Genomic DNA, 26753 nt, shown 5'->3' with positions numbered 1-26753 from the left:
ACACACATGCAGGTAACTGGTCAGAACACACCAAAGAGAAATAGATTATGTTGGTAGTTGTAAATGAATAGCTTGTGAAAATACATTTTGATTATCTAATTAATTTAGAATGTATTGTATTATCTTAAATGGTACAATATGCTTATACAGTGGTCATTTTTAAACCACCTTGCTTCAGAAATTCAGGTTTAAAAATTACATTTTTGCTGGAGTAGTTAGTAACAATTCTAATGAAAGACAGTGAACTAAAGGGATAAATAAACAGGGAAGAAGCAAAACATTCTGAAATACTAGATATAAAGTATTTATTTAGCAGATGCCTTTATCCAAGGCGACTTACAGAGACTAGGGTGTGGGAACTATGCATCAGCTGCAGAGTCACTTACAATTACATTTCACCCGAAAGACGGAGCACAAGGAGGTTAAGTGACTTGCTCAGGGTCACACAATGAGTCAGTGGCTGAGGTGGGATTTGAACCGGGGACCTCCTGGTTACAAGCCCCTTTTCTTTAACCACTGGACCACACACATATTTAGGAGGTTTGTGTAAGACCGGTGAATTACCAGAATTATGAAAATATAGATATGGCATGTATACATTTAAAATGTGACATACATGCAGACAAAAATTGATGAAAAATAGTTTGTTGTTCTAATATTATAACTTGCATCCCACTGCTTCAACATTTGTATGTCAAGTTTTGTTTTATGAATAAACTAACTCAACATGGGAGGCAGTATATAGTCTTGTGGTTGTAGAACACAACTGTGAGCAAGGTACTCCTGGGTTCACGTCGCTGCCCTGTCACTTATTTACTGTATGACCTTCGGCTAGTCAGAGTGCCTCAGTTGTTAAACAGGGTTCAAACAGGGTCACATGCCATGCTGCACTGCAGCTGGGCTAGCTGGAGATGACTGTTCAACAGTAGTTTACTATTAAGGTCTATGGCATCTATTTTAATGATCTAAACAATGGAAGATACCAACAATACCCACAGGGGTGATTTTTTTTGACCCACTTAACATTACAATATAGAATAAAAATGAAGTAAGGTCCGTGTAAAATCTGGACATTTCAGGGTGACAGTATTAGGATGCGCCACTCTTTTAATCATTAAAATAAACCCTTATGAAGTTTAGGCTGCCACTTGAACTAGTGCTTGTCAGTGTACAATCTTCTAAAAGAAGGTTCCTGGGCGTTCTATACATAACCACCTGCTTCCTCAGGGCTTTCTGTGAACCATTCTAATATACTGAATGTAAAAAAAGTATGACAAAAACAGTACAGGTTTTGTAACAAATAAAAACTTTATTGTATACAATAAATTCCTTTAATCAAAATAGTTTCAGAATATTGCTGTAAAAAAAAAAAAAGTTAAAGTACTTCTAGGTTATTTTCTGCAACAAGGAATGACTATAGAGCATGTCTATGCTCTGAAATTCAGTAGTTATGCTACAGGTTGGGATAAATAGCTGAACTTTCACAATGAATGGTATCCTTCATTACGTTTTGTATACTGTATTTTCTCTAATAGTTTGGTTCAAAAGTTTAACCTGTCTTTGACCAGAGTTGGCTTCCCTACTTGCAATAAAGGTGTCTTTCTAATGATGAATTACTCCCTGCTGTGATTCTGGTTTAAACAATGAGAACCCGTCATGGATGAATCCCATAAGGACAGAACTCTGGAATACAATTAGCAGTGTGTGTTACCTACAGTATTGCAGTACACCTTGTATCGTGATCTACAGGAGGACATGAAGAGGAATTAAAATCCATCCATCAACATTAGCTTTACTTTGTAAATGGCCTGAGCAAAACATTTTTTAACAACATTTTCACAATAAGCCCATCATTCAGCAGAGAACAAATGTGTCGGGGAATGCCAAACAAGACAGAGACTCGAAGGGATGCCATCTACTATTCTACTTTGTTAGGAATATTCAAGACATAAAAACACACGTGAGTTTTATAACAAGAGAGTTAAATAACTACCGGTATATAACAATTTTGGAGATTTGGGAATAAAGGCTTTAAGGAGAAAACCAAGTAACTCAATACCCATGTCAATAACAGCAGTACATACCCCATACTATAAATAAGGTTCCCCAGATATAGCCATTAAAAACTCCTACAATAAGGTGTCAATGCTGTGAAAAAGGAGTGAAAAAATCCTTATGCAATCTTGTTTTTATACCTTGATTAAGACTACATAAAGAGATAATAAAGATAGCCTTTGTATTCTGTTCAACAACAAAGGTAATGCAAATTGTTTATTACAGAATGTGATTCCTTAAATTAACCAGTCTGGTTTTAGGGGTGAGTTATGAACAGCCTTAATCCAAACCTTACTCATGTGAACTGCCACTTATATTAAAAAGTTGTACAGCTTCCCCATTCAGATTTCTGGTTCTTCAAAAAGCAAGAGCATTCTTTGCACATTTATCTTCCCTAGAACACATACCACAAGCTCAATTCCAGCTCACAGAATACATTTTAACAATCATGAGTGTTACCGTTCTATCCTTTTTTGATCAGTAATAGTATACATTATGCAATGGCATTTACAACATTTCCTGCAGAGTTGATCAACACAGATCAAGAGATTTCCGCATAGTGGCACGGCTCCAGCCCCCTCAGCATTGCTCCCTGGATGTTGTCTCAGCTGGGAGGAGGGGAATAGAAAGCATGACATTCCAGGCCCCCGAGGTCTTGCTTCCTGAGATGGGCATCCCCCCCGTGCTTCTCGTTTCCTCCTTCACTGCACTTTCCCCTGCTTCCCTTCCCTCTCCTGCTTTCTCTGCAGGTAGCGTGCCCGAGCGTCGCACACAGAGCTCTCATCGTTCCTCTTCTCCAGTTTCTTCAGAGCCTCCCCCTGTGCTTCTGCTGTAAAGTAATTAGATGGAGTTCGGCCGTCATGGTAAGAACACGCAATTTATTTTCATCCCTCCCGTGAATACTTTATGAACAAAGGAAAGCGGACGGTTTTATTATTCCTGCTATTTATTAAACCACCTTTACGTTCTGCTACCAACCGAAAAGCTTTTAAAAAATCATCTTTTCTGCTTTCCATAACCCTGTGTTGCACTGCATGGAGCACACTGACCATTTAACAGTAATGAGGTGGTCCTCTTGAAGACATAAGATGGATCAACCTTTGTTTAACAAACAGGACATTACAAACTGTTCTCCTCGAGTGGTCTCACCTTTTTGTCTTTTGGCCGTTTCTTTAATTTCCCACTTTGCCACCTCCTCCTCTGTCACCTCCTCCCTCGCCACACTGCTCAGCTCGTACACATCGATCTCGTGTAACTTTGGCAGCAAGTCCTTGACCCATTCGTAGCGGATAGGGCACACTGTTCTCACGTATATCTTGGAGGTTACCAGCACATCATGGAAGATAATCCAGTCCATCTGGGATTCCTGCTCAAACAACTGGAAAATGACTGTGTTATTTCATGATTATATAATTAAGGTAACTCACGCCAAGGCAATGAATTCCCTTTATCGGTCCTTCACTAACATTTCACAATTATTCGATTATATTTCTATATGATTCTCTAGCAACAGCTAGTAAATATACTGCTTGGATGAGGTACTGTCTAATGGAAATGGGTGCTTTTTACATGATTCAGATATAGCAACTTGACTAACATGTAAGCTTCAGGCTGTCTCTAAACAATCACAAGAAATCGTCTGCAAAATAAGCACCTTCCCAGGTATTGCTATAAGACAACAACTCTGTAATGACTACACAGTAATATTAAGTGTAATTCCCCACATCCTAGTAATATGCTTGGCTTGGTAAGGTCTAATCTTCTGTCTGGGTCACCAACAATGCCAAGTCAAAGCTGTGATAACCGTGTGCTCCTCATTCAAAGTAAACAAAACCATTGTAAACCTTTCATGGATCTCGCAAATCATCCCCTTCAAGGTGACCCTTAACCTTTAACCCTCACAATACCCTGGTCTACACTAATGTCATCATCCAGTACCTTGTTTTATAGAAAACTGGATCATAACTTTTATGGTTGTCTCTTTCCAACTGAAACCAACGGGGTAACCAATGGTGGTCAGATGATTAACTTCTTTGGGAGCCGTACTTGCTGGAGCATAAGGTACTGGATACGGCTTTGGTTATGATTTCTGAAGCATAAAGGTTAAGCTTTGCACAACTTTGGGTTAATGAATGACAGCATTAAGGATATAAAATCCTCACGTCAACAGAAAATTCAGTCCTATATTGTAATCCCATGCAATGTTGCTTTAAGAGTACTTATTTTTTATTTTGCTTCTGAACTGATATCTCCATGTCTCCCTCAATTAAAAATATAGAAATCTGAAGGCCATTGTTGGTTAAGATGTACTGAACGACAATTGGCATGATAACCCTGTTATGATAAAAAAAATAAAAAAATAATGTGATATCTGTATAATGTGAAATACTGTGATATCTTGTAACAATTGTAAGTCGCCCTGGATAAGGGCGTCTGCTAAGAAATAAATAATAATAATAATATTAATAATTAAAATAATTAGGTGATTGACTTCTTCCTATAATTTGTACAAGTGTTTTTAATACATTCTACTTACTGCTGAGGATGGATGAATGTGAACTATAGATCCATGCCCATCCATTGTGCAAAACGTTCTCCCGACAGATCTGTAAAAACACAATGGGCACTTGAGGAGGACTTGTTCCTGATGCGCAGCTAAATGAATTGCTTGATACGATGAAACAGATGCTTCCCCTACCTTCTAGCGACATTGCTGAAATATCCCAAACATAGACATTGTCTAAGCATTTCGTTTTGAGAACCTTCAAACTTTTCAACTGGGAAATCACTCAGCTAAAAGAAAATAATAACTGTTAAAAAATACACTGAAATCCAACATCTACATTTCTCATATAATCAAATAGTCCAAACACATTTTAGTTATTGAACTGTTGCGGAAAATGGCATCAGAGTTATTTACCTGCTTGAGTCGGGCCAGTATTTCCTGCAGCTGAGTCTCAACACTGAAAGCAGATTTTATGGCTCTCCAGTGGATCCAATGATCCTGGCACCAAGACACAGGGGAGTCACTACAAACATAGGAATAAAGTTCTTAGTGATTAACTGTGTGCCATGTAATTGAGAGGAGATCCAGAGTCACGACAGCAGAAGGGTGGCAGAAAGCTACTGTATACTCTATATAGAGTGGGCAATTCTAAATGCTGCAATGCCATTATTCTTGAACAGATCTGTACACTCTAATATCACATAAAGAACAGTATTTCAAAGAATTAGAATTTGTCAAGCAGCAGCAAAGCACATCGTCAATGTAGATGGATTCTCATGGACCTCGCTGATTGTGTTGAGGACTTTTTGTAGGTATCACATTTTCATACAGTTGATCCCCTGGCTGTTTTTTGTACAAGTAAAATGTTTTGGTCACAAGCAGTTCATACCCATTGAAATGCAATGCGGCTGTGCAGCCAGACACGGAGAAGTACACAGCATTTTGTAACACTGCACCTCAGTGGTTACAGGGATAACGTATACAGTAAAAAACATTAGGCTTTGTAAGCCTACCTTGCTTTGCACTTTTGAAAGATATTCAGCAGTGTTGTGAAGTCATTGCAGCCGCCCATTTCAGCTGCAAGCTCCCGGTGCTTCTCTTCAGCCTTCTGCTGTTTCTCGGGCTGGCCTGTGGGATCCAAAACAGACTTCATTCTGGGAACAGCTCTGCTGCATCCTGGCACCTTTGCTCTCGTTTCCACGCAGGAAACCGTCACATTTTTAAATAACCAAGAGCTATCATTTGAACCGTACTGTTGGAAACGTTACAGTTCCTTTTGGTTTTGGACGTGGATATTAGAACAGAGTTTTAATGTACCTGGTCGAATGAAGACATTTTCAACAGAGAGCATAGCAGCTATAGGAAGGAGAATGTCCTCGGAGCCCAGGGCCGCTGCTTTTAACAGGGCCCGAGTCAGGCCTGGGGGAAGAGGAAACTCCACCATAAACTGTCCCAATCTCGTCACATGGCCTCTCCTGTAATCATACCACAGAATTCCAACATTGTATTAGGCCAGTCAATGATCTCAACTTCAGTGTCAGAAGTCTGGTAACACAGGTATATGTCCTAAATACTGCCTCCCAACTCATCCCTCAGTAATGACAATCACTTTTAAAAGGTTGTAATATTCAGCATGCTTGGTATCATTCTTCGTTGTGTTTCCCCAGTATTGTTTTTTGTGTTGCCAGTCACATAAAGAGGTAGCTGGTGACACGTTAACAGTTGTAAAACCTGTTTCTCTGGAACCAGTTATCCCAGTTAATGTCATGCTTGAGGGTATTACACTTTTAGATTCCAACCCTGGGAATATCAATTACCTGTCAATGGCGTCACACTGGTATAGCTGCTTCAGAGCTTCTAAAATGAACCTCTCCTCAGGACTGTCCAGGTATGGAAACCTTAAGAGATAAACAGGACCCAATGATACTGGCTGAACAACATAGAAAAAGGACCTCACAAAACATTATCATTTACTAAATATAAAACTGCTGAACAGAAAATAAAAAAACAGGTAGATGCCAGTTAAAAATGCACCAGCAAAATTACAGAACAGCCTGTCCTCAAATGAGGACGATGGCACTTAACGGGTTAATCAGCTATCGGAGAATCTTTCTGTAAAGTTACTTAATGTTGAAATAGTTAACTGGTAATTTCATTGTAAACATCCATCAATAAATAACAATGATTAATAACAAGAGACGTATTACCAAGCTGTAAACCTGGTCACTTAACATCTGTGCTGCTTAATGGTGTCACTACCTGGTAAGAGCAGGTGACCACTAGAATTTATAACCTATTATTAGTACTATTAAAATGGCCTCTTTGTTTACCTGATGACATCATGGACCCCAAGGCACTTCAGGGTGAGGATGACGGAAGTCAGGCTGGTCCTCTGGATCTCCGGAATGGTGTACTCCGGCATGCACTTCTCCCAGAACTCCCGGCTGTAGATCCGGAAGCACTTCCCAGCACACGTCCTTCCAGCCCTGCCTGCCCTCTGTTTCGCCTCAGTCCTTCGCGACAAACAACCGCACAACAGCTTGCATTTATATCAACCTTACCTCAATGAGGGCAGCAGTGTGGAGTAGTGGTTAGGGCTCTGGACTCTTGACTAGAAGGTCGTGGGTTCAATCCCTGGTAGGGGACACTGCTGTTGTACCCTTGAGCAAGGTTCTTTACCTAGATTGCTCCAGTAAAAACCCAACTGTATAAATGGGTAATTATATGTAAAAATAATGTGATATCTTGTAACAATTGTAAGTCGCCCTGGATAAGGGCGTCTGCTAAGAAATAAATAAATAAAAAATAATAATAATAATGATCTGCTTCTAATAAAGTGCATAGTCAATTTAACAATTAACATTCAGGGTAACATCTTCAACAGGGTAACATTCAAAGTAACATCTTCAGCAGTATACGCAGATCTTTAAAGATATGTAAACGAAATGTTTTAGATCAACCACCCATCATATGAACTGCACAGCCCTCATTAATACTGTACACCTTAATCATTGAACAATAATAACTGAACAACCACTGCAGTGCAGTCACCTCCCAACCCAGGTCCCAGAACCACCATGCAACCTACCCCTTGGTTATGTTCAACTATTTCTATTATATGTACAATGTATAAAACTACAGTCTGCAACAATTCTCAGACCCTGATAAAAACCATCTTGAAGACTGCCTAGTTATATTGCATTCCCATTGTGCAGGGCTCAGACCCTGCAATTCAAAGCGATATCTTCTACGTATTACATACGTGCTTTGAAGTAGACAATGGTGTGATGTGCACGTAAAGTTGGCACAGACAGCTCAATGGCATTTTCTCATTTTTCAGCCTTGTGAGCTCATTCGGTACATTATTACCATTTTCAATTAGAAAGTCACACAGCAGCGATCTTACAAACCAGGTGAGCTTTGGACTAAGCCAGTCATGCTTTGCAGACCAAAAGACACTTCTGTTCTGTACACTGTGAATGAATCCTGTTCAGGTACCAAAAAATAATAAAACCTGCCTCATTACAAACAAAAAACTTACTTTGAAATCGGCACCACTTCCAGAATATCCAGACCCACCCTTGAATTATGGTTCAGCTGCTTCACAAATCCACTGTCAACAATGTACCTGCACAGAACAGAACAGAACTGAAAATCCAGAGGGACAACGCAGTTTATACCAGGATTTCAATCCCACACTCACTGGGCTAGGTTCAGGGGGAAGCTATTACACACAATTCAATTATGTTACCTGATTCCATTTACAGTTAGAGATGTTGCAGCAATATTTGTGGAAATCACACATTTTCTGATGCCAGCTGGAGGAGGTTGAAATATTTGCCTTTGTTGATCTATTAAGAATAAACAGACATTAATATTTCCGAAGCATGCAATGACAATGTGTGCCAAAGAAGTCCCAGCGGGTATACGAGATTTACTTCAGTTATGATGCAGCACTTTGTACTACAGAGGTGCATGAGTGGATACTGGAGGCTGTGTGGTCCAGTGGTTAAAAAAGGAAAAGGGCTTGTAACCAGGAGGTCCCCGGTTCAAATCTCACCTCAGCCACTGACTCACTGTGTGACCCTGAGCAAGTCACTTAACCTCCTTGTGCTCCGTCTTTCGGGTGAGATGTAATTGTAAGTGACTCTGCAGCTGATGCATAGTTCACACACCCTAGTCTCTGTAAGTCGCCTTGGATAAAGGCATCTGCTAAATAAACAAATAATAATAATAATACTGCCCACAAATACAAAAACATCCTTTCTGATTTCTGATAAGTGGCCGCCACAATTTCCAAAGACAATCATAGATATTTGTCTTTTAAAAATGTCTCCCTCGGAGAAATGTACGTACAGTATATGCATTGTTTTCTGATATTATCTACTTTAGAATTGTAATCGCAAATATGTCTATCAGATGCATTACCAGTGGGCATGGATCCATATAATGGGAGTATCAGGAGTCCTTTAACTGACCGGTCTTCAATATCATACCGATAATCTATGGATTCAGCCTTCTCATAGAGTGCATCGCAGGCTTTCTCGATTTCCGCTTGGCCTGCAAACAAAAAAAAAAACAGTGAGATGAATGCAGAATTGTTCAACTAACCACCAACAAGCATGGGACCAAACAGACATTTCTGATACAACAAACTAAACAAGCACTATTTTAGACAATCTTAAAACTGCCAACAATGTCTTGGGTACAATGTCTCTGCAGTTGCAAATGGAAGCATTTTAGCAGCGATTGTACTTATCACAATGGACAGCACAGATATATGAAGAGCATCTAGGATGGAAATGGGAGTTTTTCCTTGGTTACAGTAACAGGGAAGTGAAGTTCAGCAAAAGCCTTGTATTTGATTACCGCAAGCTCTTATCAGTACTGTATGTGTTTGGCTGTATTTACCAGTTGACGACCCAGAGCATGTGAATTACAATATTGAAGCAGTAGTGATATGAAACTGCAGGAATATGTAAAACGCAATATACAGCATTGGAATATATCATACAGTATTGCTTAAGCACTCGCGCCTAACTGGGCAGTAACCTTACAGAAGCACAAGCATACCGTATATTACGGAAGTGCATTTACACAAGCTTTGTTATTCTGTCATTTGGATGGGAGCCAGGTTACAGATCGATGTAACCTCTGTGGTTTTCCAGGCCAAGATTTATATGCAAATGGTCTGTAAAAAAAAAAAAAAAAAAAAAAAAAAAGGTCCGTTTTCCCTCGCTGTAGCTGCTCATAAATAACAGACACCAGCGTCGGTGTAAGGCTGCGAGAAGCCAACACTTGATAAGAAGCTAACCTGTAAGAAACACGAGGATATCCCCAGCTGGCTCATTCGTGTGGATGTCGAGGGCAACCTTCACAACCTGAATGAAAAACAAACACAAGTTTGCGTTCATGTTCTGTACTGCAATACGACCATCATTTTGGGCTTAATCAAAAAACATTCTTATCCAACATACTGCATTCTCTGAGCAACAGGTCTACATTCCTATGGCTATAACATGTTCATGTCTACAGTCTTTACTGTATATATCGTTTACCATACTCCTATGTGATAATCTTGTGTGCCTGTGCTTAAACCATGGGATACTGCAGTCCAAATCTATAGAGGCTATATGAGTTTAAAGCAGCTAACCAAGGCTTTTAAAATATATTTTGTATAGCTCTTATTTAATAACATCATCACTGGGCTCTCTTTTCTTGAAGGGCTTTTGATTCTTAGCTTAGTATGTAGGTATATCAAATACAACCCTATACTGTAGATATTAGTTGATGCTTACTAGTTCCAGATCACCTCATGTGCTTTAATTTAAACTTACACCGATGGTCAAGGTGCATTAAAATCGTCATCTAAAAAGCTTTCGTCCAATTTCTCTGCTTTATCACTGGTCCCGTTGCATATGCTATAGTTATTGATGTCAAAGGCTCTGTTTATATCCTGGTTTCCCCCTAACCTCAAAGAGCAGTGCTTTACCTCTTTCACATAAACAGAGCTCTCTCTGTCTTTTGGGCCAATCAGATTGCAGAATATCTCAGTGACAGGATAGGTCCTCCCGGGTATAGTGCAGACAGGGCAGTCCTCGAGGAACTCGGAGAGCTTCTCCATCTCCAGCGTGGCTGACATCACCACCACTTTGAGAGGGGCCTTCCTGTCTCCTTGCTGCTTCTTCTGGAACACCTTCTTCAGTAAACCGAACAGAATGTCCTGAAAGAGAACCCCCGTCTCACAACCTACTCGTAATGAGCCCGTTCCCAAGGTCCAGACCCAATCAAAAACTAAGCTGAATATGGTACATGCAAGCAGAATATTCATGCTAAGGAACTAAAGGCTCCATCTCCCAGCAGCCTTTGTCTAGTCCTCCCATGTTTCCGAGCAAACCAAACTAAAAACCCAAGCTTAAAAACATTATCTCATATAAGCAATCAAAATACAGATTCCCAATAAGGTGTGGTTCTTTCTTCACAACAAACTTCTGCATATCGATATAGGTTTTACTTTATTATTGTTCAGCAATACTTTCATTAAAATGACATTACTACATCCTGACTGAGTGATTGTCTCCCCTCACCGTGTTCAGGCTCCTCTCATGAGCCTCATCCAGAATGACAACGCTGTACCTGCTCAGACTGGCATCGGTGAGAATTTCCCTCAGGAGACAGCCATCTGTCATGTACTTGATAGACGTGTCCTAAAGGAAGTATGAGGTGCAGTTCTGTTTCAGTTAAAGGGGCTACACACATGAAAACGAGGAATGTCTGTAATGATGTCTTTGTAATATTCTGTATTTTGTGGCCCCAAGATAAATAACAGATTATTGTTTTTTTCATTATATTTATACAGTCAGCACTCGGATATCCATTACCCAGATACACGTCAGTCGTGTTTTACCGCCCTTGTATTAAGAATAAAATCAATCCCCATTATATATATATATATATGTAACAAATTAATGCACTTACCCGTCACATGCGATTTCTGACTCCATCACCAGTTTTCTGATACAAAGCTCATCTCTTCAGTGTTGCAATTTATTTAATTAACCGTCACACCCCGCGTTTTTTTTCTTTTTTCTTGCATGCCAAATCACTCTATCTTTATTGTGCAGTTGCACAGCGCTTCCTCCATTTTCACATGATGAAAATGCAGCAAAAACAAAGCAAACGAGACCAGCTACTGTAATGTAAAGCAGTTAATCATTAAACAGTTTTAGATGCTGTGATTATTATTATTTTTTTTAATCTGTGATCTTTAGTTGCTTTTGTGCATTTCCATTTGCAAGTGAACTGTGACATTAGGGCCTTATTGAGCACTATATTCTGCACTTGTGAATACTGACTTTGGATACTGTTTTAATTCCGGAAACTGTGTCGTTGTTTTTTTAATCTTTTACTAAAATGCATTGCCTTTTACGTTTTACGCAGTTCTGTGCATGGGTAACATTTAGATTTCATTTTGCCGTTAATGGGGAATTTTACATACTGCTACAATACATACCGGATTTAAAAGTATGTACTGTATTACAATCCACATGTTGTCTCTTTTGGCAAGTGATATTTTCAGAATCATATCGTTCTGAATTAAAATACTTCTGCTGAAAATATAGTACTATACCAACAAAACCAACTACAGTACATCTAAATGGAAGTCTACTTTTTTAAAAACACAGTCCTTTCAGCTATGTATTTTTGACATTGTATCTTTTTTGTGTTCCCTGAAAAATGGACAAGGGTTGGAACGGGTCAAAATGAAATAATCAGATATCTGTCACTGAAGTCCAAATTTTATGTGCTCGGATATGTGAGTGCTGACTGTATGACTGTATCGATGGATAGATAGATAGAGATCTATCTATCCATCCATAGATAGAGATCGATATATATATATATATATATATATATATATATATATATATATATATATATTCATTACAAGAAATTATTTGTTCAATACAGTTGTCTACTGAATACCTTGGAAGTGCAATCATCAAACCGCACTTGGTAGCCCACTTCTCTTCCCAGGGGGCAGCCCATCTCCTCAGACACTCTCTGTGCTACTGAGATAGCTGCTACTCTTCGGGGCTGTGTGACACCGATAACCGCGCCTTTCCCAAACCCTACAGGGTAAAAATCCAAAAAGGCTGTTTGACACTAGATACTAGGCAACACTGAAATCCTGCTTTCAGGAATCAGACTATTGCTTTATTAATGGAACATGTCAATCTGCACTGTGTAATATTGTATGAGTAAGGCATTTTCTAAAGCCTACAGTAGCTATTCAGATAAGCATATCTGTCACACTAACTGGTTATAATTTGTTAGCTTGTACATATTAAATAATACAACTTATCCTGTGTTTATATAACAAAGGTTTTTACACTTTTGTAATCCAGTGTTGTTTTTCAGTGCTCTGACCCAATAAAACAGCACATTTGTACTAATTTTACTTTCAAAGTCTGCTTATATATACTACCTTCATAGGCTTGACAGTTACCAATGCAGATCACAGGACTTTTTAAATACGCATTCTCATCTGCATAAATCATGGTGAGTATCGTTTATCGTGCTTTTCACACGCGGATGCACGCCATTTGACTTGCATGTGTTTTTATCATGATAAGAGTACAGGTAACATGAAGGCTAGTTCTCTCTGTGCTAGTTCTGTCGTGGTGTGCAGATTACCTGCCTGGTAGAGATACTGAGGAAGCTGTGTGGTCTTGCCGCTGCCCGTCTCTCCGGTAACGATAAGGAAGGGGTTCTCTTTGACAGCCCGTATCAGCCGATCTCTGTGTTTGTGAATTGGAAGGGGGGGCACCGTGTCTGTTGCTGATCCCCCCTTTGTTTTGAACGATTTATTTTTTTTCTCCATATTCAGTTTGTTCTATATGAGCGAGTTTTGTTAAACCTAACCTAGAGAATTGATGATAAATAAATAAATAAAAAAATACACGTAATCATTTAAATAAATAAATAAATAAATAAATAAATAAATAAATAAATAAATAAAGCCGGAAACAGCTCACAGTTATTATAATAAACAGCAATAATAACTAATGAGATGTTTGCAAATAATTACATTCAAATATGATTTGACTGCACAACATAACGGATTCGAACAAAAACATGAGGCAACGAATAGAAACCCTAATATTAGTGAAATGTACGCATTGATGTACCCGTCTTTCTACTGACCGCAAAATAAAACCAATACAACATTTCTGTCAACAAGGCGTACCGACTCTCACCCTAAGATCCAGTTTGGAGATCTTACACGACTAGGAGAAACTGAGTCAGATTAGTCTCTCAGCAGAATGGTTGTTCAATGCTTGCGACTCGTCACAAATAGGTTCACATGCTGATTAAGTTTTGTTCTAATAATGAAGACACTAAATGGGTGCCGTCTCTTCAACTTCACTCCGAGATCACCCCTGAACAAAACAATACAGCAACAGCTTCCTACAAAACATCACTTACGCACTCACAATTTCATTCAATCGTCGCAAGATGTGAACGTCACTATTTTATGTATTTATTTATTTATTTATGTATTTATTTTACTGAACTCGTGCTTCCCTCTGCTGGACAGACATCAAACAGTACCACAGAAGACATTTTCTCCAAAATGCAATACATTTCTATCACATACACAACGCCAATTAATATGATTTAATAGTCCTATAGTGAAAATTCTAAAGACTTCGTGGTATTTTGATAGCTCATAGTTTATATGACATAGAAACCTACATATTATTACTATAGGACTAAAGTACTACCAATAAGAGTATACTTACAACAGTGTTTGTAACAGAACACACGCCCTTCCATTCAGCTGGGCATAGCTAGAAACCCTGCATCACCACACCACAGACTTGCTTATATACCGACGTGTGGGTTTAATGAGATTATAAATAGGATCTTTTATTTATTTATTCTGCTCACCAGAAAATGACTGTAATGCATTCACAAGCAATATAGACAAATCATGCATTGCTGCCTAATTTCTAAAAAAATAAATAACAAGTACGTATGTGTGGAGTAGTGGTTAGGGCTCTGGACGCTTGACTGGAGGGTTGTGGGTTCAATCCCAGGTAGAGGACACTGCTGCTGTACCCTTGAGCAAGGTACTTTGCCTAGATTGCTCTAGTAAAAAAAACAAAAACAAAAAAACACTGTATAAATAGGTAATTGTATGTAAAAAAAAAAAAAAAAAAAAGTGATATCTTGTAACAATTGTAAGCCGCCCTGGATAAGGACATCTGGTAATTAATAATAATAAAGCATTAACTACATATGTGCAAATGTGAAGATTTTAGATATCATAATGAATATATTATAACATGCCACTGGGTCTTCTCCAAATCTGTAAAGTTCATGTGAAGAGGTGCAGAGAGGATAGCTTTAAATATCCAGATAATGCATTCATTAAAACCTCCTGACTTGTATACCATTTGCACTGCTCAACATATGTACTACTGCACATTTCTTTTTATTCACAAGTCATTTTTTGAATTTTGTAGCCAGGTGTCCTGGATCATTAAGTGGGGGGTTTCATTAAGAGCAGTGCCGCACTTCAAACTGCCTTGCTTCTGAAGTAAAAAAGCATTCACCTGGGTCTTCACAGTTTACTCATCTAATTCATAGCCATAGAACAAAAAACAATACAGATCTGAAAACATGAATTTTAATACTTGAACACCAAACGCTATAAAGAACATTTACAAGTTTTTCTGTACACACATATACAACTTTTAATTTCTAAAGGCTCATTTCAATTTTCACTGATGCAATTTATTTCCACCATTGCATTACAAAGTAATAAAATAAAAAAAAAAGACCTCCAACTTGCATCTGTTTTCCACATAACAACGAACTATAAAATTAAAAGTAGCTTTACATATTGGGAACTAGTATGTAGGGTACCCCCGCAGAATGAACAAAAAATAATCATCAGAGTAAAAAAAAAAAAATGATGATTTACAAACAGTACTAGAATTAGAATGTAGAGTCAAACATTTCATAAAAGGCACTACTAAACAGTTTTCTTTTGCACTTTCTGGAATCTGCATTTGCAGATTTTCCTTTACCCTTTTCTATAGAGGTCATACTCAACAAGGTGTTTTTAGCTGGCTTTCCATTCTCCTCCACTGCTTCGTAGAAGTTTATTTGGCACTTTGTTTTTTTACCACTAGTGGACATTTTTTCTCCCTTTCTTCCAGAAGTTTGTTCAGAAAGCTGCCACGCTAAAACAGAACTTGTGGTTTCCTGCTTGCCGTTTTTCCCCTTCTTCTCTAACTTGCCCCGTTTTTGTTTCGCACCCTGCAGCAAATCACCTGCAGAGTTTGATTCACTAGATAAATCCACTAAGGCTTCTGGTCTAACACTCTCATTTCCCCCAGATGTCCCAAAATGTTTTTGGATTTCATCTGTCGTCACTTCTCCAGCTAGCGATTCACCAACAGATGTAGGACGAAGTCCCTGCATTTCCTGTCTATCATTCTGGTTCTTCTGTTTGCCTTTTTTCTTCTTTGTTGGTTTTTCTTGTCCACCACCATTTAACAATATGCCGTCCTGTGAAATACCTGCATCAAGGGAGGATTTGCATGCAGTTAGAGATGAACGCATCCCCTGTGCTTCCATTCCATCCGTTACACATTGTTTTCTCTCCACGATTCTTGATTCTCCTAGTTCAGCAGTATCACTCTCTGCTAAAATATCTTCTTTCACGTCTATGGTCTCCAACCTCCCATCAACGTATAGTTCGCAAATGGGTGCAACAATAGGTGACAGGATACCTTGAGCTTCCATTTCTTCATTTGCACGTTTTCTTTTACTCTTTTTCTTCTTTGTTCTCAAGTCTCTTAATTCAGCAATATCTGTATCTTTAATATCTTTCTTACTGGCCGTGTGCTCATTTCCTCCATCAACTAGAAGATCACAAGTGTTCGGAGGAGATAAATGTGGCCCCTGCATTTCTATATCATACCCCACCCTGTGCTTTTTACTTTTATTCTTTTTGTGGCTTTTTTTCTTTGTGTGTGTAAATTCTCCTGGTTCCAAGTTCTTCAACAGTGTGCTCTCATCTGTAGTAACAATACTTCTATTCAGGTTCTCGCATTCCCTTGGAGCATCCTGAGCCTCTAAATCCGTTTCCTGGCTTTCCAGGCCATCAGGTACACTCTGCTGTTCCACGTTCTTCTTTCTTTTAACTGGAGGCAAATTATGATCTGTGCTGTTCCCTTTCCCTCTTCCCATCTCTATGTTAGAACCGTCTCTTTCTAATCCACCACCAGTTTGATCTGCACCACTTTCACAATGTGTATGCCTATTTTCATGAAGGTTTCCAATCTCTGAATTATCAGTTATGCCGTCATGTATCTCTTCTGTACAAAGATTAAGGGACGTTGTTGAGTTCGTTCCTTCCATTACCTCCATGTCACGTTTTCCCTTTTTCTTTCTTGTTTTTTTATCTTTCTTCTCACTAAATGTTTCAGCTGCTTCTATTTGATGCTCCAGGGCAGCACAGACATCCTTGCTATTTTCAGGTTCTGTAGATAGGCTTGGGGAGCTGGAGGAGGGATCTACCAAGCTCCCAACTCCTACACTAGTGCCAACTTGGCTAATGTTCCTTCCCCGATTCTTCTTCATCTGTTTTTGACCATTTTTGGTTTTACAGATACGAGAAGCCCCTGCTCTCATGCTATTTGGGTTCTCCACCTGATCATCTACTACATGAGAACCTTCCAGGATGATGTCACTGCAGGGTTCTTCGTTGAGCTGAGGCCCCTCATTCGTTTCATATTCCATCGTGGCACTGGCACCTCCCATATCTTCAGGAACCGTAGCCAGATTTGGAGAGCTGGAGCGTTCTACCAAGTTCCCAACTACATCTTCATATGTGCTATCTTGACTGCTCTTTCTAGCCCGTTTCTCCATTTTCTTCTTTATCCTCAAGCGGTCTTTCGTATTACAGGTTTCAGATGCGTCTACGTTCATGCTCTTTAGGTTCTTCGATTCGCTGTCTGCTGGTTGAAGATCACTGCAGATTGGCTCATTGGTTTCCAAGTCTGCACGTGTAACAGGATCACCGCTAAGCTCTATCCCAGCTTCTCCATCACCAGTGCTATTCTCCAGTGTATTTTCCACAGGGGCCTGGAAGCCAATGAAAACCACCGAACCGCCGACAGGAGTCCCCTCTGCTGTGCTTGTTAAACTGTCTTTGCGATTCTTCTTTTTGTCATGTTTAGTTTTCTTAATTTTGTTTGTCAGGGACAGACTATTGGTATCTGTGTCGTTCTGAAACATTATCATTCTCTTCTTTTCACTAGGTGTTCTGGCTGCTTTTTGAGTCTGATATTTCATTGTGGCATCTCCCATATCTTCAGGAACTGTAGAGTGATTGAGAGAGCTGGGAGGGCCTATCAAGTTTCCAACTCCTACATCTACATCAGGGCCGTCTTGACTAATATTTCTTGCCTGTTTCTTTTTCTGACTTCTTGTTTTCCAGATTTTAGACCCCTCCACGTTCATGGTCATTTCAATGTCAGTTGGGTGAAGTGAACCTTCCAACGCTCCATCACTACAGACCGTTTCATTGAGCTCAGGATCGTCAACAAGGTCTATTCCAGCTGCTCCATCACCAGTGCCACTTTCCAGTGCAGTTTCCTCCGGCAAGTCAGTGGCGATTGGTGCAACATCAACAAGAGTCCTCGTTGCTGTGCTTAATAAACGGTGTGTGGATTTCTTAGTTTTGCTATGTTTATTTTGTTTTATTTTGTTCTGTTTTGTAATGACTTTTCTTACAGCACGTCTATTTTTCTTTTGTGGTTTCATTTTCTGAATGAAGCAGCAGTTGTCCTGAAAAAAAGCAAAATCATTAAGTAGATTATATTCACCTACTCTATACTGCAAGTGTATTCCACTACTGGTAACTGGGAATACATTGATTTCACTTGTATATTAACAATATCTTTATTAAGGCACAGGGCTTTTAGTTTGCATATAGAAAAACAATGCTCAATCTCAACTAGAAAGAAGGGGACCCACCGCTATTTTAATGTCATCTCTGTCTTCTATGTCTGATTCAGTGTCATCTCTTTTACTAGAAGGGGGAAAAAAAACACCATAAAGTGTGATTCGGGTTTATTATCTGCATTGTAAAATTACAAAACCTTTAACTTTGCATTAATCCTGCTGGAGTTTTCTTCCAGGGGTGACTTAGTACTAAAATAGGCTGTCGTGTGTTTGAGGCTTCAATGAACATCACTGTATTTTTTTCCCCACAGGCTATTATACGCACTCCAACCCCTCTGCTTAAGTGTAGGACTCATACTTCCTGAAAGGTAGGATGCCGTGTATTCAAAGGTTAAAGTTAGATTTTAGTCCACTGGTTTTGTGTGATACTGCTGACTTACTCTGGCTCCTGTATGGGAGAAACTGGCCTTTTCATCTCACAGCGATCCCTACTACACACGATGCGATCAGTTTCAATATTCAGCATCTCTTGAAGCTTCCTCTTGACTTTAATGTTCTTTATACAGTTGATAAACCCTGCTAATGCAGCTTGCTGTTGATGAACAGAAATACACACAGTCATAAAATAAATAAAAGGTTTGTCAAGGGCAACATAAAGAAGTCTTGATCACTGTCACATTGAAGCGTTTGTCTACATTTTAACCAAGTTTCTTTCCACTACTACGTTCATTTATTTTTAACAAAGTTGTTGCAATAAAATAAACTGTAGCGATATCATCAACAAATTTGAACACACAGAGCAATGACAAACAAGGGAATAAATAAATAAATAAAAATCTTACACCCATCCCCATGGCGAATACCCTTGTTGAGGATGTTAAGCAATCAATTATTTTTTAATAATTCCACGCCCTGTGACATACACACAGTAATGTGACAATCAGTGCTTGGTGGGGACTGAAATGAGTTTGGGAGATAGTTTGCCTTGTTTAATCAGTCACTGCTCCAAATGTTTAAAAACGCATTAAGTAACCAGAATATTCTCACTTTAATGGCAAGGTGGTACTCTCCTGTCAAGTAATGCGTGGCCCATGTGCACCCACCAGATTGAAACACGCCAGTGAATTACCTCATAAGTCAACACCATCCTTAATGGTAGGTGCTTCCATCCATACATCCTTTCCACGAACGGGAAATGCAACCCTCTCCATTTCAGCCTTCTGGCTCGCTCCGCTTTGCTGTAGGACCGTCTTGGTCTCCCCATTGGCATTCTAGTCTTGTATTTGCCTTTTTTTCGGAGAGGATCGCCCTCCCTGCTTCGGGGAATCGTATCTGCCACTCGCTTTCTTTTCACTGCTCTCCTCGGTTGTGGTGTGCACTATTGCTGAAATCGGAGCTATCCACTGCAAAACAGGAGGCACTTGTGTTTAAGCACGTACATACGTATAATGCAGATCAAACTCAGTTGCGGACAACGGTGTACAATCTGTAAAATAACATAAAATGTATCAATTCTAACCAATATAATAAACTATTCAGTATTAATTAATATTGTAAATATCCAAAAGTGCCTTGGTCTTTAAAAGTCGATGACAAACTACAGCGTTTGCATTGGTGTGCGGCTGGTTACGTGCTCCTTCTAATAATGCATGCTTATGCAACAGATCTTCAGGGCAGCAGTGTGGAGTAGTGGTTAGGGCTCTGGACTCTTGACTGGAGGGTTGTGGGTTCCATCCCCAGTGGAGGACACTGCTGTTGTACCCTTGAGCAAGGTACTTTACCTAGATTGCTCCAGTAAAAACCCAACTGTATAAATGGGTAATTGTATGTAAAAATAATGTGACATCTGAATAATGTATAATGTGATATCTTGTAACAATTGTAAGTCGCCCTGGATAACGGCGTCTGCTAAGAAATAAATAATAATCTTCAGAAATACAACACACAGAAAACCCCAAACAAGTTCAGGCATGTACACCGCGTGAATTTAGAAACCGTATCGTCTTTTTAAACACTGGCATTCTTTATAATACCACATCATTTGCTCTATATATGTTGTTCTCAGAAACACAGAAATCAAATTACTTACAACGTTTAACCACCACTTCTGTCAGACGTAAAATATCATCAATTCGGTTCTCTGAAAAAGAATCTCTTACCTGAAGCATGTAGTAGTAATGCGATGTCCAACTAATTACTAACCCGGGGTTTAATGATTCTTCCCAGCATTCAAAGTGGATCAGATGAATGTGTGTACTGTAGTGCCAACTTCTGAGTAGTTAGCTTGCAATTATTAAACTCTAGAAATTATATAATGAACTATTTTATTAAGGGTCTGAATGGAGGTTTATTTTGCAACAATATAGAACAGGGTTGGAACAAAGACTGGGAGTGGAAGAGACAATTTTGGACACTCCTGTAAACTACTCTACGCAAATTCTGTTCAACAGCATGGGGCGGTTTATTACAGTTGGCCACCCTGCAAATTTACCAAGACTTAATACGTATTCTATGCAACAGATCAAAGGTACCTACAGTCTGCAGAGCGAGCAGAATGGCACAGGGTAAGGTCTCCGAAAAGTTTCAATTTCATGTCCCGAGTCTGGAAGAGTTGTGCACAGGTATGGAATGCAAAATAAAATAAAACTTTAAATTCAAAAAAGTTGTTTCCCCCCTGAACCGTGCTATGTTATATTGCTGTATTTTTAGGATTTGCCTATAAAATGCATTATTATTATTTATTTATTATTATTTATTTCTTAGCAGACGCCCTTATCCAGGGCGACTTACAATTGTTACAACATATCACATTATAGATTATTTCACATTTTACAGATATCACATTATTTTTACATACAATTACCCATTTATACAGTTGGGTTATTACTGGAGCAATCTAGGTAAAGTACCCTGCTCAAGGGTACAACAGCAGTGTCCCCCACTGGGGATTGAACCCACCACCCTCCGGTCAAGAGTCCAGAGCCCTAACCACTACTCCACACTGCTGCATTAATTTGATGTTGTTACAGTAAGCAATACGATTGCAAAGCAAAGTTAGCTTTTGTCTTTACGTGATTTTTGTTTTTTTTAAGAAATAGATTATTTCTTACTGTACATTTAAACTTGAACAGTTATTCGTTGTTTTGCATACTTTAATCAAATCTGGCATGGCTTTACTGTGTCTGTCACGTGAAAATGCATAATGACGTCCGAGGGATACAATCATTGATGAAAGCTGTTGAGCTCAGTGCAACATTTGCACAGCCCCCTTGTTCAACTATTTCCCAGTACTTTAATTTCATCTAACTTTGGTCTCTGTATATGTTTTGTAATATGCTGGGGTAAATTGAAATGCGTGACTTGGTTAATGGTTAATGATTAATGATTAATGCGTGGTGAAAACAAAGTCAACATATAACTAGAAAAAGTGACCCTTGAAAGAAAAACATTTAATTTACTGTAGTAGATAGAAATTCATTATTGTAATAAGATAAGGAGGTGAGACACACACACAACAATGTGCTTTAAGACTTAAAAACTCTTGTGATGGAAGTATATGTAATGTATAAAACACCTTCAATGCTGTGCCATCCTGTTGTGTGACCATGAGTAAAATGATGGATCAAAACTAAGTGACTAAGGCTGACTCGCACTGTAGAAAGACTGGACTGCCTAATTTTTTCCCAGCAAGAGAATTCGGGGCCTGTAAATCCTGAAATCTTACTGACGGAAACTCCATGTATATTTTTCTCTTCCTGTTTTTAGTACTTCAGAGTGGGCTGAAAGAGAATTTTGCTGATGTGCAAGTCTCTGTGGTGGACTGCCCTGACCTTACGCAGGATCCTTTTCGGTTTCCTGTTAAGGGTAATGTATTAGCAGTACATGTTGATGGCTAGTTCTGAATTCTGTACAGAACTTTTTTTTTTTTTACAGTAGTTTATACAGTACATGTCTCTACAGTAAAGTCTAGTATCACAATCCTGCTGACTTGTGTTTAGTTTCATTTTTATATCACACTAAACCCTCTTCTGGCCAATCAATATAAAAAGGGGTAGATAAAGTCATTTTAGAAATAGAAGGGGGTAAAAATAAGGCCACTTTTTTAATCCCTTTAGTGTTGGCCTTGGGCCAAAATACTTTTGTTTGATTTAAAGAAGTGATAACCAAAGCAGTGATTAAATGCTGCCAGTCATAACAGTTCAAACTAATGGTTACAAGCTACTGGATATCTACTGCTGTTTTATACATTAACATGCTTTTTTGTTAACAGGAATCTGTGGTAAACCTCGAATAACTGATGTGGGAGGTGTTCCATACCTGATACCAATGCCAAAGCAAGATAAGGTACGACTGAAAGGAATAGTAATTGAGGTTTGACCCTTAAAATTCGGAATTAACTTTGAAATAAATGTTTCACATGAAATGATTTGGAATGTGTTTTCTCTTTTGTAGATCTATAACATGAATGTGGTTGCTAAGGAAATAGAATTACCTGGAGCCTTCATTCTTGGAGCTGGAGCAGTATCTTCTAGAACCTTAGGGATGAATGCTGAGGTAACAGCTGTTTCTCCTTTATCCTAGTAAAATGCTATATTTGTGTTAAGAACCAAAGTAGGTGATTTTAGGATATACCAAATATCTACAGGATTAGAATGTGTTTTGTTATTTTTAATTAAACATGATTTGATTTGCTTCAGGCACAATACAATGTGTAACTGAGCATTCAGACAAAGCGGGTTTGTGGACAGTGGTGTATGTCCGCTGTACTTGAAAGAGCGCTGGGTTTCAAGTGAAATGCACTGCCTGAATTCCAATACAGATTCAGCCCTCTCCTATCCGATTCTGTAGCTAGCATTCACTTACCATTGCACTTTAAATGGAGACACCTCTTTAAAACAAGTTGCCTTTGCAAACCCATCCTCAACAGGACCGTCTTGCTCTCTCGGTCTGCCCTTCTCTTTCCAGCTGATGCCTGTGGTCCAGACGGAAGGTGAAGGGAAGCCCACAGTGAATGGCAGTTACTATTCTACAATAAACCCGGCAGATGGAACGTGTCTACAGGAGAAGTATAGTGAGAAATACAGTGACTGTGACTTTGGACTACTGGCTAATCTTTACGCTTGTGAAGGGAAGCCTGGGAAGGTGAGTGCTGTCGGTATCTGTTTACCTGGGCCTCTTGATCCCTCTAGCCAATAACTGTTCACTGTTAGAAATGCATACAGGAGTTATTGAATATAAAAATTGGAACCTGGAACTATCCCAACTATTTTTTTTAATTTCCTAAATGATTAAACTTTAGGATTAAACTGGTGTAAATATTTTAACGTATTGGAAACTGTGTAAGAATTTAGTAAAGCCATGATAACAATATGAAATGAACACAAAGGCTAACACCTTAGCGTTTTTTGACAACTGCGTAAACGTTTTGGCAAAATTCTTTAACATTTGGCATACGTTTCAACAAATCTGAAGTAATACCTATATGCCAAACATAGTCCTTTTGCTGCAGGTTGTGTTTAACCTTTAATTGAAATTAAACTTACTCTCAAATTCAACATGAATTTGCATGGTTGCACAGTCCAGGTGTGATCCTCACATGGCTTTCCCCAGGTTATTGAAGTCCGTGCCAACAGAAGGACAGGACAGAGCAGCCTGGTGACGTCTATGAGGAAAACACTGGAAAAGCAATACAGTGATAAATCTGTAGGGATGGGCGGGACCTTCGTGATTCAGAAGGGGAAAGCCAAAATCCACATCATGGTATATATCACTCAATTAATAGTAAATCTGAACTCGTATAGTGCATGGGTTACACTGTACATTTTTTGATTAATGCCAAATACTATTTCAATCAATAGAACAGTTATTTTGCAGGGTTCCAAGCAGGTCTTTTAACTGCTGTTCCTCTCCAGCCTCCCGAGTTCTCTGCTTGTCCCCTGCTCACAGATGAGGATGTGAATAAATGGCTGAAACATTTTGAAGTGAGGGCGCCCCTTATCTGTCAGCCAGTGCTGGTGTCCCGAGACCCGGTTAGTATTTCATGTAACAGCAGAGATTGAGGCTGTGTTGGTCTTAGTGTTTCACTCTGAGCTAATTAAATCATAGTATCTAATGCAATGTTTACTAAATACAGTTTTTTTTTCGAGGAGTAAAGGATGTGGATGTATAACAAACCTGTCATATATCACTGGAACCTCTTTAAGAGTTACTAATTTGTATGCCTATTGTATATTTTTCTTGCCCCTTTAAGTGACCGCAAAGATTTATGGGAGCTACTTGTACTGTAGTTGGCAGAAAATGGTCAGGTGCAATCAGAGTAGATCTGATCGTGAACATGTTAGAATGCTTTATACCTTTTACATCCTGCAAATAGTTTTATTCGCGAATGCATTATAGTTTTGTGTGAAACTCTTTTTCTATTTTCCTCACTCCTCACAGGGCCTGGACCTTCGAGTGGAGCACACTCACTGTTTCAGTCACCACGGAGAGGGGGGCCACTACTATATAGACACAACGCCAGACAGCGTGGAGTACCTGGGATACTTCCTACCTGCTGAGTTTCTATACCGCATCGACAGGCCTGAGGACACGCACGTGGTTGGCCGAGAATGAGCTCAGCACTTCTTGCAATTGCTGTTAAAAAAAAAAACTAAACAGTTTTTATAATTTTATCCATCATTAAATGCAAGGATCTGCTTGAATGTAACCTGCAATCAGTCACTGGCAGCAGTACCTAAGATGTAACGTCACCCCTGTGTTATAGTAAAATAAAAAGATCTTATAAATAGATGCACAGCACCATCTGGTGGAGTGTTTTTGTCATAATAAAAATGCCTTGTCTAGCCTTTTTTATTAGATTTTTTTATATATGCATGATGCTTATTTAACAAAGCAAATGATGTGCAACTGTTTATAGTGCTATAGTCACTAGTGCATAACTGATTTACATTGAAATCTGTATTCAAGACAACCTTAAAGAAAGGGCCATCTGTCTGTAGTGCCCACTTACTGAACAGGAACTGCATTCAAGTGTATGGTGTCTCTAGGGTTATACTTTATAATGGCTATGGTGCTGCCATGATTTAAATTTAATTCAGGTCACAATATAAAGTTTATAGCACTATATAGATAAATGACTCCCTGTAACATACAATTTTACAAAATTGCAATGTTAGCAGGTCCACTACTGCATTTGCTGAGCAGCACAGTGTTCAGTATGCTGTGGGGCTTTCTATTATCCTTGTGATTAAGGGAGACCATCATCAGACTTCTATACCTGTGATAAGAAAAACTTACTGTACACACATTAAACCCAAGTGCTAGGCAACAGCAGACTGGATAGTACTGTTTCCTAAAAGACATGCTAGCAATAAAGCAATCAATTGTGTAAGTTCTGAATGTATCAATGGTTTTATTTGGTAACTACATATCAAAGAGGTATACAATCATAATTGTGTTTCCTAAATTGTGATGTCTGAACAATGTTAGACCTTAATTACACTCCTCAATCAAACTTTTAATCACACATAGTTGGATAATTAAGCTGTACTCAGGCTGCCTCTTCACGGATATTTCGTTGTGTTTAATAACAGGCAGAACAATCATTTCCCCACATATTTATACCCACTGTTGCACGTTTATTTATTTATTTTCAATCACAAATAATATTATAGTGTATTGGTAAATATTATTTGCATCCAAAACTTATTGTACATTTTTCGTGAATCATTTTTTAAAGCATTTTGTGTTTCCTATTCCACGATGTTATTTTATAGGCAGTAATTAATGTGTGTTAGGAAATTAAAAACCCGTCTGAGGAAAAACAAGTTTGCTTGCTTTTCAAGCTTGTGTCAACAGCAACTGCAAACACCTCCTGCTGATCAACACAATAGAGGCACTGTCTGTATGGAGTCCCGCTGCTTTGAAAAAACTAAACTAAAACAGCCTGTGGAGTGGTTAACAACCTGACACAAAGTGCTCTGCAGATTAAACAACAACAATAATTTCACCTGCAGGTACGACGCAACAGTTAAGTTGCATTCGTTTGACTGCTTTAGTTACTGACTATTATTAGGCGATTCATACAGGATCATTTGCAAATCCCAAACTGTCAGTGCAGTTGCTAGGCGACACAACCTGACACGTTTGGAGCACACAACACAGAAGTTTATTAACTCTGCTAGTGTTTTTTTTTTTTTTTTTTTTT

The 26753-nt window shown here is 38.9% G+C and overlaps 3 protein-coding genes across 10 annotated transcripts; 1 reads left to right on the top strand and 2 right to left on the bottom strand.

The window, feature by feature from the left end:
• Positions 1–1293: 1293 nt before the first annotated feature.
• LOC131701683 (probable ATP-dependent RNA helicase DHX40) lies at positions 1294–14072 on the bottom strand. 4 transcript variants are annotated; one of them, XM_059001078.1, is made up of 18 exons: positions 13822–14070; positions 13259–13486; positions 12548–12693; positions 11149–11268; positions 10554–10784; positions 9876–9942; positions 8990–9121; positions 8313–8412; positions 8103–8189; positions 6892–7074; positions 6379–6459; positions 5879–6036; positions 5575–5689; positions 4976–5084; positions 4754–4848; positions 4592–4661; positions 3205–3433; positions 1294–2884 (listed from the first exon to the last, which is right to left on the bottom strand). In XM_059001078.1, exons 2-18 carry the CDS (start codon positions 13443–13445, stop codon positions 2757–2759), a joined length of 2238 nt encoding a protein of 745 aa, XP_058857061.1. In that variant the 5' UTR covers positions 13446–13486; positions 13822–14070; the 3' UTR covers positions 1294–2756. The 4 variants fall into 4 exon arrangements, with proteins under 4 accessions (XP_058857061.1, XP_058857062.1, XP_058857064.1 ...); XM_059001079.1 differs by having other exon boundaries at positions 13259–13481; XM_059001080.1 differs by lacking the exon at positions 1294–2884 and having other exon boundaries at positions 3234–3444; positions 13822–14072.
• Positions 14073–15241: 1169 nt separating this feature from the next.
• Positions 15242–20830, bottom strand: LOC117430351 (uncharacterized). 3 transcript variants are annotated; one of them, XM_034050313.3, is made up of 5 exons: positions 20707–20830; positions 19677–19950; positions 18988–19139; positions 18620–18674; positions 15242–18430 (listed from the first exon to the last, which is right to left on the bottom strand). In XM_034050313.3, the coding sequence occupies exons 2-5, from the start codon at positions 19815–19817 to the stop codon at positions 15569–15571; spliced, it is 3210 nt and encodes a 1069-aa protein (XP_033906204.3). In that variant the 5' UTR covers positions 19818–19950; positions 20707–20830; the 3' UTR covers positions 15242–15568. The 3 variants fall into 3 exon arrangements, with proteins under 3 accessions (XP_033906204.3, XP_033906203.3, XP_058856895.1); XM_034050312.3 differs by having other exon boundaries at positions 20637–20722; XM_059000912.1 differs by lacking the exon at positions 18620–18674 and having other exon boundaries at positions 20707–20828.
• Positions 20831–21018: 188 nt separating this feature from the next.
• LOC117430354 (ester hydrolase C11orf54 homolog) lies at positions 21019–25394 on the top strand. 3 transcript variants are annotated; one of them, XM_059000913.1, is made up of 8 exons: positions 21019–21168; positions 22313–22411; positions 22818–22891; positions 23000–23101; positions 23513–23689; positions 24158–24307; positions 24406–24576; positions 24986–25394. In XM_059000913.1, exons 1-8 carry the CDS (start codon positions 21102–21104, stop codon positions 25157–25159), a joined length of 1014 nt encoding a protein of 337 aa, XP_058856896.1. In that variant the 5' UTR covers positions 21019–21101; the 3' UTR covers positions 25160–25394. The 3 variants fall into 3 exon arrangements, with proteins under 3 accessions (XP_058856896.1, XP_034758489.2, XP_058856897.1); XM_034902598.2 differs by having other exon boundaries at positions 24460–24576; positions 24986–25336; XM_059000914.1 differs by having other exon boundaries at positions 21040–21111.
• The last annotated feature ends 1359 nt before the right edge of the window (positions 25395–26753 follow it).

Source organism: Acipenser ruthenus, chromosome 26 (genome assembly GCF_902713425.1).
Source record: "Acipenser ruthenus chromosome 26, fAciRut3.2 maternal haplotype, whole genome shotgun sequence".
In the NCBI taxonomy this organism is placed as follows: domain Eukaryota; kingdom Metazoa; phylum Chordata; class Actinopteri; order Acipenseriformes; family Acipenseridae; genus Acipenser; species Acipenser ruthenus.
Note: the sequence above shows the minus strand (reverse complement) of the source record. Positions and strands in the feature narration are given on the sequence as shown.